Source organism: Zingiber officinale, chromosome 3A (genome assembly GCF_018446385.1).
Source record: "Zingiber officinale cultivar Zhangliang chromosome 3A, Zo_v1.1, whole genome shotgun sequence".
NCBI classification, from domain to species: domain Eukaryota; kingdom Viridiplantae; phylum Streptophyta; class Magnoliopsida; order Zingiberales; family Zingiberaceae; genus Zingiber; species Zingiber officinale.
Genome location: NC_055990.1, coordinates 145,218,370 through 145,232,418, shown reverse-complemented (window position 1 = coordinate 145,232,418; position 14,049 = coordinate 145,218,370). Strand labels below are relative to the sequence as shown.

At 40.0% G+C, this 14,049-nt stretch overlaps 2 protein-coding genes across 2 annotated transcripts; one reads left to right on the top strand and one right to left on the bottom strand.

The window, feature by feature from the left end:
- Positions 1 to 3,837: 3,837 nt before the first annotated feature.
- Positions 3,838 to 6,404, bottom strand: LOC122052640 (DNA oxidative demethylase ALKBH2-like). Its single transcript, XM_042614260.1, has 4 exons — positions 6,168 to 6,404; positions 4,843 to 4,959; positions 4,319 to 4,505; positions 3,838 to 4,230 (listed from the first exon to the last, which is right to left on the bottom strand). Exons 1-4 carry the CDS (start codon positions 6,384 to 6,386, stop codon positions 4,043 to 4,045), a joined length of 711 nt encoding a protein of 236 aa, XP_042470194.1. The 5' UTR covers positions 6,387 to 6,404; the 3' UTR covers positions 3,838 to 4,042.
- A 2,983-nt stretch (positions 6,405 to 9,387) lies between these two features.
- Positions 9,388 to 9,959, top strand: LOC122050747 (leucine-rich repeat extensin-like protein 2). The gene is made up of 2 exons (XM_042611630.1): positions 9,388 to 9,638; positions 9,680 to 9,959. The coding sequence occupies exons 1-2, from the start codon at positions 9,388 to 9,390 to the stop codon at positions 9,957 to 9,959; spliced, it is 531 nt and encodes a 176-aa protein (XP_042467564.1).
- The last annotated feature ends 4,090 nt before the right edge of the window (positions 9,960 to 14,049 follow it).

The following is a 14,049-nucleotide window of genomic DNA, read 5'->3' as shown; positions in this document are numbered from 1 at the left end:
AATTTTATAACATACCAAGAAAATCTTATAAGCTATCTTATAATTAGCTTATGACAAATTTTATAAGTCTTTGTAAGTTTTATTGTTCTAAATTTATAGTGTCGCATTTAAATACGAGGACATAAATAAATAGGAGACTTACGCGAATATATTATTTTTAGTTTGAAATGCTTTTAAATTCTCTAGGTTTATTTTTGGATCCTAAATATTCATGTCCTCTAATCTCAATTCAATTTTGTAAATTAAGAGTTATGAATTTTTAAATTGATATAGTTAAAATTTAAATGCGGGACGAAGGAGTATAATAAAAATGTTATACGTGCTTTTAAAATTATGGAAGTCGGAGATAAGGATAATACTAACGTAGTTAAGGAAAATGCCGAAAAAACAATTTATCGGTGAAGAAGCTGTAGAATCTTGTTTTTGGACCGAACCGTTATTGAGCCCAATTAGGCTTCATGGGCTCGGCCCGGCTCTCCTTTTTGTTTTTGCGCGACCGAGCTTTTAAACGAGTCTTCGCGTCTAGGTGCTTCTCGAAACTGGTGTTGCGAACGAGACTGGGCGAACCAGAGAGATACGGAGTTCAGGTAAAGATTTCGATCCTCTTTTGCAATTAGAATGGTGATTTCATGACTTCATGGCCTATGCTTTCCTTCTTTCTCTTTGTCCTTTTTTCTTCTTTCTTTTGTTTAGTTTCGATTAGGGTTTCCATGGGAACGATCTCCGTTTGATTTTGTGATGTTGCTACAGAACCATAGCCTTGGTGGAATCACTATCAGTAGAACGATTATTGCATTTTTTTTTTTACCTTGGTAATGATAGAATTTCATTTGTTGTTTTTTTGAGACAATGAAAAGGTTTCGTATGCCATCAGTTTTTTTTTCCTAAACAAGGATAGTATGGAAGAATTTACATTTTGATTTCCCGACACCATATGGTGTGGAGGAGGAGATCACAAGGTACCGGTAGGCTGGGGTTCTATTGATTCTAGGGATTCTATATCTTTTATGTAATTTATTTATTTAGTTGTTCGCATAGAGAGTTGAACGCCTTGTTTCTCTTCAGTGGGTGATTTTGATTTGCAAAGCGCCTGCTTTCTAAGTGCTTGCATTTTGTAATTGGAAAAGAAATACAGCTCATGATAGTTATCTGACAATCAAACGTTTTTTTTTTCATAATAATTGATTTGTGCTAGTTTTGGATTTTCTTGAAGTACATAATTCAGTTTAATTGGGAGGGGAAAAAGGTCTTGTATTGTGTGTTGGGTGACATTCCATCATGAGTATTTCCCCACGAGTACTGTTTTTTTCCCTTCCCATTATGAGAATTAGCAAGTACTGTCATGAGTGCTAGTGGCTGCATTTAATTGAGAATAGCATCTTTTCTTTCTTTGCCAGCACTGGCCATGCAGCTAGGCATTTCTTTATGTGCCTGTGGTACTAATTAAAACAGTAGCTCCACTTTTATTATAATTTTAACACACAAAAGTTAGCAAAACACGAACAAGATATCATCGATTTCCAATAAATTACATGTTCATCATATTTAACAATGTCAATTCTTCTTTAGCTTTTGAATTTTTTCTTTTGAACATTTACAGCTCAGTTAAAACATACATATGCAACTCACATGAATAACTATCAACCTTTTTATTGGATAGAACTCATACCAACATAGATAAAATAAGTCCTTGTTGTTGGAATTAATTGACAGCATGAATGAGTACCTTGCTTCTCCTGTCTCTCTGTAGTACCTCTGAAACACAGGACCTTTCCACCACGATGTTTCTCTTTTTGATAAGACTATAACAGTAACAGATGATGATATAATTGGACTTGTGTGAGATCAGAAATCATTGAAAAAGTTAAAAAAAAAAAACGTTTTGCATTTTTTTCCTTCCTGAAGTTAGTGGATGATCTTGTATAAAATCATTTTCACGCTGAATTTTTTTGTTGTTATCTTATTCATTTTTTACTTCTTTAATCGGCAATGTGTTAAATACATTTGTGTATTTGTAGATTGCTCGAGTGGTAGCCTGATGGAACATCTCAGGACTTCAAATAATCCTGATCATGGCAAAAATGGCTTAGGAAACACCTATGGGACAACCATTAGGAATGTAGCAGGATTGGAAGAAAAGAAAGCTGCAGTTCAGGCTGAGATTAGTAGAGTTAATCGGCTTCCATCGAATAGTAGCTATGCAGTTCATCGCATGCGGGTGTTGAAGAAACTTCTACATCTCTTCTCCATCCAGGTTACTATGCATTTTTTCCTTAAAAATTATAGTATTACTTTTATGGTTTCAAATTCAGGCTATTGGATGTGTATTTAGGTTTAGTAGCATCAACATAAACTTTGATGCTAATCATCCCGCGAATTAGGTAGTAAAGTTTAAATGAGTATAGATTTTGATTTTCAGATCTTTAAATGGACAGTGGGATTGTTCAGATAAAAGTATGGTCATGGGAATTTAAGTTGGTTTTAGATTCCAACTGAACTTTAAGTTTATTGTTTGTTGCTTCACAAATCAGAATAGATAAGGAATAAGAATATTTAGTCCTGGAAAATGGAATAGACAATAAATAGAATATGAATATGCTGTAGTTTTGTTCATGAAATAGAGGTGACATGGAATTAATGTTCCTATGTTGGTTTGAAAGAATATTATACGGAATAGATAGGAACATATTTCACAACTTGTCCTGTCTGATCGGACCGATCTACTCTTTATTCCATCTCGGTTTAACGTGCTCATTAAACCACATAGGTCCCTCAACATGATCAACACATTGACTTGCTTGGCCCGCCATGCCCAATTCACTTGACTAATTGATTGTCTGCCTATTTGAATGCTACCAACTCAACTGTATCTTTTAGTTGGTTCAATTACATCAAGCGCTATAGATATCTAGTGACCAAATTATAGTCTTTGCTTCTCCAAAATCATGGTGTCTTTTTTTTCCCTTTCTTCCTGACACCGTGGGTTACGTCTTTGTAGAGAAGCGTCTCCCAGGATGAAGAGTTGGAGCTCCTTTTTGCAAGTCTTTCTATATGGTAAGTATATAGCGTTTGATAGGACAAATGACTTTTGTAACTACATGTTTTATGTCTTTTCAACTCAGCAATTATGTCCAATCTTTTTTACATGTGTTTCCGTGAATGAAAGAAAACCAAATATTTGTTAATCACTCCTGTCTTAATCAGAAATTACACTAAAAAAAACTTAAAACTGCACGGCTAGCCCATGCAAAGTGTTTTGATTAAAACATGCTCTATCAAATATACAAGTGACAGCGAATCATATATGCGCAGTTTATTTTCTGAACCGTTTACACTAATTGTCTAATTCACTTGGATGGAGCCTCAGGATCATAATCATAATTATTGTTTGTTGCAGATGGGGAAATACAGAATTTTGTCTCCAGTGCGTGTATATGAATATATATAATCGCATGCTTCTGTTGGTGTTTGAATTCCTCTCGGGTACAGTTGTGTAAGGCATGTATCGATTTCTATTAATGTTTATAAACTAGTTTGTCCTTCTCCTTGCTATCGTGCTATGGTGAACTATACATGGTCATATTTGATGATCTCTATACAGGTTCGGGCTTTGGCTGGTTTTCGCCAGTTCAGTCCGACATATATTATCGAAAGTTACAAAAACAATATAAGAAATGAATAATATCAAAGCATTCTGAAATATTTTAAAAATTCATGGTTGCATTAAAGATTAAAGATTTTAAATTATCCAAAATTTGTAAGGAGAGACATTTTTCTATATGTATTATTAATCGAGTCCAACTCAACATGTAAAACCAAGAACTGGGACGCAGTTATATCTATTAATATATACTGGAAAAAATTCAGCTGAATACGAAACCATGTACACTTAGCCTTTCATCTGCCACAAAGATACACTTTCAGAACAAATGGTTGCTGTAAACAGGTAGCGATCGGGTTGGGTCGAATAAAATTTATCCTAAATATCAGGTTGACAAGGAGAATGATGAGCTAGACCATCTGCTAATTTCCAAAACATTGCTTACGCCACAATGTGCCTGAATGTGAGGTTGATTCTAATGGAATCTGCTTTCAGGCGTTTGGGCACTGAATGAACCCAGTCGCGCTGTGTGTAGCCTTTCATCAGCAGCAAAGATCCATGTTTTAGAACAAAAGACTGCTGTTTGTGTTCGAGTTGTTTCCTATCCGACTGACGTGCGCCTTTAGCAGCTGGTAATACAATCACCAGTAGAGCAGAGTTTAGTTGGTGAGTGAATGTTGAGAAAAATATTCAAGTGGCTGATCCTTTTTTATGAACCTTGGCTTTTCGTAGGTTTCTTTCGCAACAGAAATTCCCGCTCACAACCAAATGAAACCGAAGCTATTTCTGGGGCTGAGCCATACAATTTATCTTCGTCCGAGTGCCATGCAACATAGTCTGAGCCATTCTTGTATCTGTTCAGAAGCACAGTGTTGAATTTGGACCCAGGGAATGCTACACAAACCTAGATAGCAAAATGTGAATCGAGTTATTAATCCAAAACATTAGCTTTACGGTGGACAGAAACTTGTATGATACTAAAAGCCTGAACAGCTGAACTGCACCATACAGTTCGTAAGATGTATTGCTATTATCATGTTATGGATGTATTATCAGAGCAAGAGAATAAGTAACGATGCAAATTGCAAGCAATGTTGGGAGAGCCCGGCCGCAATTTTCTACCAGATTGGTTTAGTCCATCAGAACACTGATTGCAAGGGCAAATGCGCAAAAATAGACTCGCATGACTAGCAATTTCCAACTTCAAAGACAGAAAAAAGATTAACGGATATAGCTCATACTGTCATCAAGATGTCTTTGACAACAGGGTATTCTTCCCAAGAATATGAGTTTGGCTGGTATCCACTGTATCTCATCGGTGCGAGCCCCTTCTCTGCAATATAACAAGTCTCTCTAGGCTGCAGGGGAGAAAAAAAAAACATAGATATTACAACATGTAGAATTAAATTTTTGACAAAACTTTGTTTAAAAGTACAAATAGAAGAAAAATTATAATTTGGCATTCACCAAACTGCACAACTTTAGGATATTTTAGATAAACCAAGGGTCCATTTTGTTATAAAGAAAATAGTTTACAAAGTGAAAGTACTTTTCAGAGAGTTTTTAGGAGAATTTCTTACAAGAAACCTATTTTCCGTTGTTCGATGGTAGATGGCTAAATTGATAAACATCTATTGTCTTCAACCTCAACTTCTTTCGCATCCTGGTGGATGTAGGAGGTGAGCTTAGGGTGATTGAACAGGGGTCACAAAGGGAAGGAGTGGAATTTGGTGTGCATGTGTATGTAACTCCATAAAGATTTCATCTTTCTTTTTTTTATTGACCGTGATTTTCCCCTAAACCAAACCCTGAAAAATCTGCAAAAAAATTCTGTTTTACAAAACAAACGAACTCTAAGAATTTACAGAGTATCAAACAAATTTATGTTTTCCTGACTACAAGTCAAACCAATTCAGAGTATCCACTATGTAAGCATCATTCAAATAAGATATTTGAAATTTAACAGTTACTAAATCGACTAATGGTTATCGATTTATTTTGTATTAAAATAACAGAATTTCTTTACAATCATTGCAGTGGATTAAAGCATTAACCTGAGAAAGGTTGCTTATCATATTTCAAGAATCAGTCTTACAGCAGGCATCAAATAATCCCAACTATAAGTTCACATATAAGTTTGAAGATTAACAATCTATTTGATCATAAAAGGAGTCAAATTTCTTCAGATGGGAATTGGTAAAATCTGGACGGAAGATCTTCCAAAGAGATGGATCGAAGGTCTCGTGGACGGGAGTATACCAACGTATCAAAAAGAAGCGCCAATTAATAGCATCAGAGAGCAAAAGTTCAACGATCAAAAAACTATTTGTTGAAAGAAAGAAAAAAGTCGCAATTTTTCATCAGAAAGATGGAGTTAAGAAGGAAATTGGTAACAACCTGGACACAAGATCTCGCTTAAACGTGGCGGATCAAAGGTCTCGTCCCAGGAGGATCAACGCATCAAAAGGCCGATTAGTTACATCAGAGAGCAAAAGTTCAAAGATTAAAAACCTATTTCATGGCATTTCTTCATCGAACAGATCGAATCAAGGAGTTTGGTGAATACCTGGACGCAAGATCTTCCGAAGACCCGGATCGAAGGTCTCGTCCACGGAATTTCGCGATTGAGATACCGGAACCATTCCCAGGCCTGGTCGCGAGGAATAAGCCGGGGAACGTAGACGACCTCACTGCCGTCGCCCAGATCGACCGCTCGCTTCTCCCATCTGCCGCCACTAGGGCTAGGGTTCTCGTCGGGATCTGTGAATCGGAGGCACGAGCTCATCGCAGGATCGAGATGTTTCCCGCCGTAGAATGAGGCCGATAAATGATTAAATAAAGTAAAAAATTTCATTTCGCCCACTCAAAATACCTTAAAATTTAATTAATGCTAAAACATCCTCAAGTTTTCATTTTATAATCAAAACGCCCTCTGATTTTCATGTTGACTTAAAAGAGTAAGATCAATATTTTAACATCAAAATACAAAATTTAAAACACATTTAAAAGTTAATGATTAATGCGAGCACGAAATACATTTTCTAAGGCTTCAGAAAGAGCCCAGAAATGTAGAGCTGTAAATGCGTCGAGTTGAATTAAAATTTGCGATGTTAAAATTTATTTGATAAGGTAATTAAGTTGAGCTGAACTTAAAATGAATCAAACTTTTAAAATGATTGATCAAGCTTGATTTAGTTTATTTTTTATGAGCTTGAGCTTGATTCGTTTAAATGTTATCGAAATCTCAATTTAAGCTTGACTTAGTTTAGTTCGACCTTAACTGATTTAGATGTTATCGAACTCTCAATTTAAGTTTGTTTGATTATTTGAAACTTTCAGTTGTTTTATTGATTATTTAGTTTGATAATTCAAATTTAATTGTTTGTTTTATTTTATCTTATTGTTTATTTAATATATTGATAAGAGTTTTATTAATGAATATAATTCGTGAACATTTTTTACGAATATTGTTCACGAACGTTAACGAGCTGAATATATATGTGTTCAAGTTTGTTTATTTAATTTAACGAGTTATTCAAACTTATTTGTTTAATTGACCTCGTATATATTGAATGAAAATAAATAAGTTCTTACCTAACCGAACATCAAATTTGTTCACGAATGCTTAGGTCATCTATAGCCCTAAAGAATCGAAGGTTAGCGATGAGGCAGTGAGTAATGCGACATATCATTGGGCTTTGATGGCGTTCTTAATCATTGTTACACGGTGTGAGTGTAACACTGATATTTAATATCATTTTATTTGACGTCTGAAGGCAATTAGGGAGTAATATTGAGTCTAGATGATCGGTGGAAGTCAGTATTTGAACATTGAGATAGGATGCTCGATCGAAATTGGTATCAGAATAGAATGCTCAGGAAAATCGGTATCTGAGCACTGAGGCCAAGTGCTGGGGGCAAACGATATCCGAACACGAGTGTAATCGAATGAAATCGATTAAATATAGTATTGCCTGCTAGTCCTCCCTTTCTAGGTTGGCCTTTCTTTCTCAGTGCATCAGAAAATAACCAAGACTAGGTGACCAGAAATTTACAATCATAAATGACTAAAAGGTGGTTTAAAATGAAACTTTGACCTTAATTCCAGCACGTAGCTTATTTAGAATCAAAGTTGCGAATGCATCACTTTCTAAATCTTCAGCAACAATTAGCAAATGTCTCTGAGCACATTAAAGAAAAATGTGAGTAGATATCATATCCTGTAAAGACACGTTGAATCAGGATACTTCACCTTGAATGCCAACTCTAACACCTTGTCGATTGCATTAATACTTGAGATTTTCTTCTCATGTATCAAAATTAGAGGATCAACAAGTTCCTGAAAATTCCAAAATGAGATTCACTAGACAATAAAAGAAATGCTATGTAGATATGATCAGGATAGGCTACTTACCAATTTTTTTGGATTTTTTGGTCGTAATGAAATAAGGTGATATGTAGCCTCGTTCAAGTTTCATCCCTTCAACAACTTCCCGTTCATTTAACAGAGTTTTTCCATCCTAACAAAGCACCATAAGATTTCAGATGATTTTCATAGTACAAATGCCAGCAGGGTTATAGAAAATTAAACTGAACACAAACTGGGTAAAAAGAGAAAAAGAAACCCAAGAAACGAGGGTAAACGTGTATAAGATCTAAGAAATCAACAGTTACTAGCACACTCTAAAAAAACTAATTTTTTCTAACGCATAAAAAACGTCAGCGTTTAATTATGCAGAATAAGGATACTTTCCTTTATCAACTTAGTCCTATTTCATACAGAAATGATAGACTAATAAGTATATTATCCTATCTGAAAGTAGGAAGGTGAAAAATTAGAGATGTGACAGTTTCACTGATTAGCTATAGACCTCGCTCCACTTTACAAAATAAGTAATGTCAGTGTCGAGTCAGTGAAGGGGTCCTCGGTGTTAACCCTTCGATACTCAAGTCAGTCACCGAAATAGTAGAAGAAAACGGAACAACAATAACTCCAGTGCAAACAATAAATCATGCACCCCTCTATAGATGATGGCCCCCCTTTATATAGAGCGCTGGTGGACGACGTGCATGCTCCTCAAGGCGTGGGCACATTCTCACATATGTCCTATGAAGGGACTTGTCAAGAAAGTACCTCTGACACCATATCTTAACAGAGCATGCATATCCTTAACAAGACAGTAGAAGCTTCCGCCGTACGATCCGCCTGTTGTCTATGCCTGGTGTCGGCGGTACTATCTCCCAGAAGGATATCAAGGGATATGACAATAGTCCCATTGCTTGGCCGAGCGGGATAGTGTTAGAATTTGAGGGATGTCCTAAGACAATTACCTTATGATTTTTTTTCTATTTATTTGATAAATATAGATTCACTATTTGAGTACATATTATATGTTTGATTGTCTTAAACTCATTTATTGAATATTCGTAATATAATTCATAGCATGAGAGGATTTGTAATTGGATCACAACTAGTGATTATCTCTATATGTGCAATTATGAATATATTAAAATTTTTCTAGTTGTCGAATTGATATATTCGGACACCATCAATTCTGTAAGACTAGCACGAGTTATATTTCTTGGTTCAGCCAAGCAACTATTTTCTCACTGGTTAGAGATATTGGGATGTCGAAAGTTAAACATGAATACTGGTTGATGTGGATATAGGTTTGAGGGGTAGAGAAGAAATTAAGAGGAAGAAGAGGGGCAAGGGGGTAAAAGGACTATTAGGGTTTCAAGGAAGGGGGGTGGGGGGGGGTGGGAGGGCACTGTAGCAAAGGGAGATGGTTCGTGGTTTTGCTTCGCCGCCGCCAACAGAAACCAGGTGGAAGCTTTCTTCCTCCCTCCCTCACTCCTCGTCGACGCTGACGCCGACCGCCACCTTTTCTCCTCCCACCCCCAACCTCATGCACACCTCCACTCTGCTGCCTCCTTTCCTTCCTCCTGTCTTCTCGACGCGGACGCTGCCAGGGAGAGACCAGCGACATCGTCGGTCACACACAAAGCCGCTACCTCCTCCTTCGTCGTCGGCAAGGCATCTCTTTCTCTCTCTCTCTTTCTTCCTTCCATGACCAGGTCACCTCTCACGAAAGGGGGGCTGAGGCTTGAGTCTTCTCCGCCGCCTCCACAGCGCGAGAGATGCACGCCGCCACCTTCATCCGACGTCGCCTCCCCGGAGGTGCTCGCAACCACCTCACCGGAGGCTCATACGCCGCTCTTGTCTCTCTCGCACAGCCGCCTCCGGCCACCATCGTCAAGGGTGTGCGCGGCTGCCACCTTCTCTCCTTGTTCACATGCGGTAGCACCCTTCGCACCGACGGACGCCACAAGCTGCAGTCGGGTCCCCCCGTCGTAGACGACCTTTGATTAACATTGTCGCACACTTTCGAAGACGATCTGGTATCCGACTCACGTTGACGAGCATCTTCGGCACTATTCCAACCATCAAGCTATTGTTGTGTTCCGATCTTCGTGCCGATCTAGCTTGTGTATTGTGTTTCAACTTATGCGATGATCCAGTCTGGTTGTGTGTCATACCTCGGCCTGTGCGTCGATATCGTGTTCCGACCTTTGTGCCGTCATTGTATTCCGGTCTGCGTTCTGCTAGTACCTCCCGGCCTACGTGTCGCTAGTACCTCCCGGCCTGCGTGCCGCTAGTAACTCCCGGCCTGCGTGCCGCTAGTACCTCCCGGCCTATGTGCCAATGTCTTAGCCTGACCTGTGTGCTGGGTCACATTCAATTTCGTGCCATCGGGTCCGACTTCGCATCGTCAGATCCAGCTCTTCATCCGACTCCAAGTCACTTGCTCTTAAGGGTCACGACAACTCGAGCAGCGTTTCATTCGAGGGCACCCGCCTGGGCCAGGGTACGTTTTCCGCACTCACCTCTCATTTATCTCATGATTATATTATTAACTTGTTATTCATATATTCGTTGGATCTGCCTCGAGCCTCGGGGTACCAGGGATCGGGGCAACCCAGTCATTAGCTGTAGGTAGCGTTGACTAGAGGACTTTTGAAGACTTAGTCAACATAGAAGTCATCTCAGCATACCCCCCCCCCCTCCGGGATATCGCGACTCGGTCAACATTCTATCCACCTCACCCGACAGTCCGTCTGACTCAGATTCCAGACAGGATCAATTTGACGCCGTCTGTGGGAATCTTCTCCACCTGTTCTGAAACGTGAAGATGGACAACGTCGGGAGACTTTTTGCTATTATCACAGTCCCGGAGGATCCCGATGAACATATTATCTTCTACCCTCACTCCACGGGTATTCGAGAGTCGAGGGATTGAGTTGGAGTTTCAGCTGGTCGACAAGTTAGTTTTTCCATTATATTTTTTCTCTAACTCTACGAGTATTCGGGAGTCAAGGGACCGAGACAAACCCTTAGTCAGTTGGTATGGCTCCTTAATCAGGTACGTTACAGGCTTTGCTCCCTTTTTACGGTTATAGGAGCTGCTATAGCCCCCTGATAAGAGAGTAAGATCCTAGTTCCTTGATCAAAGACTAGGGTCTTTGATTTTTGATCGGACACTAGGGGCCCAGCTCCCCCATCAGATATTAGGGACACAACTCCCCCGCTCATACACTAGGGACACAGCTCCCCGATCATTGACTCACAGTACAACTTCTCGATCAGAATCTAGGGGTCTCACCCTTTGATTATAGGCTAGGGGCTTTACTCTCCAATCAGGGACCAAGGGCCCAACTCCCCGATCAGATGTGTTATAGGCTCTGCACCATTCGTCATAAGGCTCTGTATCCTCTTATTGCTACATGCTCTGCACCCTTCGCCATGAGGCTCTGCATCCTCTTACTGCTACAGGCATTTAGAATCATGTCTAATGTCTTGGAGCTAGTTGAGAATTTCTCAAGCATTTTCTTGAGTTTCTCAACCTCACCCTTCAAGGCTTTGTTTTCATCTTCAAGGAGCTCTAGATGTAGGTCATCAACCTCATCTTCCCTAAGAGCTCTCAAGTTCTCTACTTCTTCTTTTAATGATTTATTTTCTGTTTTTGATTTTTTAAGCAAGGTAGACAAATGTGTAATAGTCTTATAGCATTTTTCTAAGTGAGAAGAGCTTACCTCTTCATCATCCGAAGATGATGAAGCCGCGGCTGATGTGCTTGAGTCATCACTCTCGGATTCGGACTCCTCCCTTGCCATGAGTACCAATTGCCGAGTACTCTTCTCCTTCTTCTCTTCCTCCTCCGATGAGCTTGAGGAGGATTCATCCCAAGTGGCCTTGAGAGATTTCTTCTTCTTGGCTCTTTCCTCCTTCTTTTTGGCCCGTTCCTCCTTCTTGAGTTTTGGACACTCACTCCGGTAGTGGCCTTTCTTGCTACACTCATAACATGTAACATTAGTCTTATCGATATTTTGATCATTAGATTTACCTTTTCCTTTATATCTCCTGCTTCTTCTCATGATCCTCCTCACAAAATTTGCCATCTCGCTTGATGATGATCCACCTTCATCATCGGACTCGGAGGAGGATGAAGATGAAGGAATCTCTTTCTCCTTCTTCTTTTCTCTCCTTCTTCTCCCATCCTTGCTCTTTTCTCCTGCAACCAAAGCTATACCTTTCTCCTTTTGACCTTTGTTAGCAAGTTCATGAAGTTCCATTTCACAAAAGAATTCGTCTAATTTAACAATGGAAAGATCCTTGGAAACCTTGTAGGCATCTACCATAGATGACCACAAGGCATTCCTTGGAAAGGATTTAAGAGCGTACCTTACTAGGTCGCGATTCTCCACGCGTTCATCCACGGAATGTAAACCATTGATGATTTCCTTGAACCTCCCATGTAGTTCACTTACCGTTTCATTTTCCTTCATGGTGAGATTTTGTAGTTGATTCAAGAATAGGTCCCTCTTGGCTATCCGAGAATCTCGAGTTCCTTCTTGGAGCTCGATAAGCTTGTTCCATAAATCTTTTGCACTCGAGAATGGACCTACCTTGACGAGTTGGTCCTTGGCAATCCCACATTGTAAGGTGACAACCGCCTTGGCATCGGCTTGCCCTTTACGAGTTTGTTCAGTAGACCACCTTGATGAATCGAGTTTCTTACCTTCTTCGTCCTTCAGTGGTGTGAAGCCTTCCTTGACCGAGAACCACATGGAGATATCAGTCTTGAGGTAATACTCCATGCGACTCTTCCAATACTGGAAATCTGCTCCATCGAAGAACGGTGGTCTGTTGGTGCTGAATCCTTCCTTCATGGCCATCTTGTTGCTCCTTGGAATGTTAGTCCAGATGAAGAGCACCAGGCTCTGATACCACTTGTTGGGATCTTAGATGGCTAGAGGGGGGTGAATAGCCTCTTAAAAAAAACTTAGACAGAGAGTTCTACACAAAAACTAGTTAGCACAGCGGAAGTGGAAAACTAAAACGAAGGAAGAAAAACACACACACAGCAGACACAAAGATATACGAGGTTCGGGGATAACTTGCCCCTACTCCTCGGCGTGTCCGTAAGGTAGACGACTCCTTGATCTTCGGTAGATCGCACCCCGGATAACTTCCGGCTAAAGATGTCTCCTTCTCGGTGGAGCAACCTCTCAACAGAGTCTCAAGAAAGATCTAAATTAAAGCACGAGACTTACAGAAACTCGGTGGCAAAGGAGAATAGAAATGCTTACAACCACGCGAGTATCAGTGGAAACAGATCGCAGTTCACCCGAGAGCTCAAGAACTTCGCACAACAGCACAGACTTTTTTCAAGCTTTCTTCGTTGTATTGTTCTTGTTTTCCTCTCATTTTTTTCGCTTCTCAAATCGATCTCTGTCACGGATCTGGTCAACTGCGCAAATCAGCTGCGATAATCCCTCTTCCTCCTTACGGTTCTCGAACTCACACCAATGATATCACAGTCATCACTGGCGTCTTGCTCGAACCAATCCCGGAGTCAAGCGGATCGCAGCCAATCGCACCATCAGTGAACGTTGATGCCTCAAATGCATCTGTTGCAGCAAATCACAGTGTAAAGAGCACTTGTTTTCTTCTCTTAATGAAGCTCAATTTGAAATTAACCATGAGAATGTGACTGCAACCTGCAAGCTCAAAAGACTCACGCAGATGGTTAAAAGCAGATGGTGAAGACAAATACGGCAATCGAAAAAGTACATGCAAAACAAACAACGCATGGATCGGTGCGGGCCGATCCACGCTGAATCATCTCGATCGGTGCGGACCGATCGAACTATCTGATCGGTCCCGGACCGATCAGAGGTCGATTGAAAATACGCCAGCTTCGATCGATCTGCGGACCGATCAGGCACTAATCTGATCGGTCCGAGACCGATCGGATAGCGTTCTTCTAACCGCTACGACTTCGATCGGTCTCGACCGATCGGTAACATCCTGATGAGCTGCGATCGATTTCGATCGATGCGGACCGATCGATGGCGTTCGATAGCCAGCGATCAATTTCGATCGG

What these genes read in the sequence shown, in the direction of transcription:
- LOC122052640 (XM_042614260.1), bottom strand. Translation starts at nt 6,386, where the DNA reads ATGAGCTCGTGCCTCCGATTCACAGATCCCGACGAGAACCCTAGCCCT. An exon ending in TCAAAGACATCTTGATGACA is followed by an intron (nt 4,506 to 4,842) that starts GTATGAGCTATA and finishes TTTGCTATCTAG; the next exon opens with GTTTGTGTAGCATTCCCTGG. An exon ending in GAAACCTACGAAAAGCCAAG is followed by an intron (nt 4,231 to 4,318) that starts GTTCATAAAAAA and finishes TTGTATTACCAG; the next exon opens with CTGCTAAAGGCGCACGTCAG.
- LOC122050747 (XM_042611630.1), top strand. Translation starts at nt 9,388, where the DNA reads ATGGTTCGTGGTTTTGCTTCGCCGCCGCCAACAGAAACCAGGTGGAAG. An exon ending in CCTCCTTCGTCGTCGGCAAG is followed by an intron (nt 9,639 to 9,679) that starts GCATCTCTTTCT and finishes TTCCATGACCAG; the next exon opens with GTCACCTCTCACGAAAGGGG.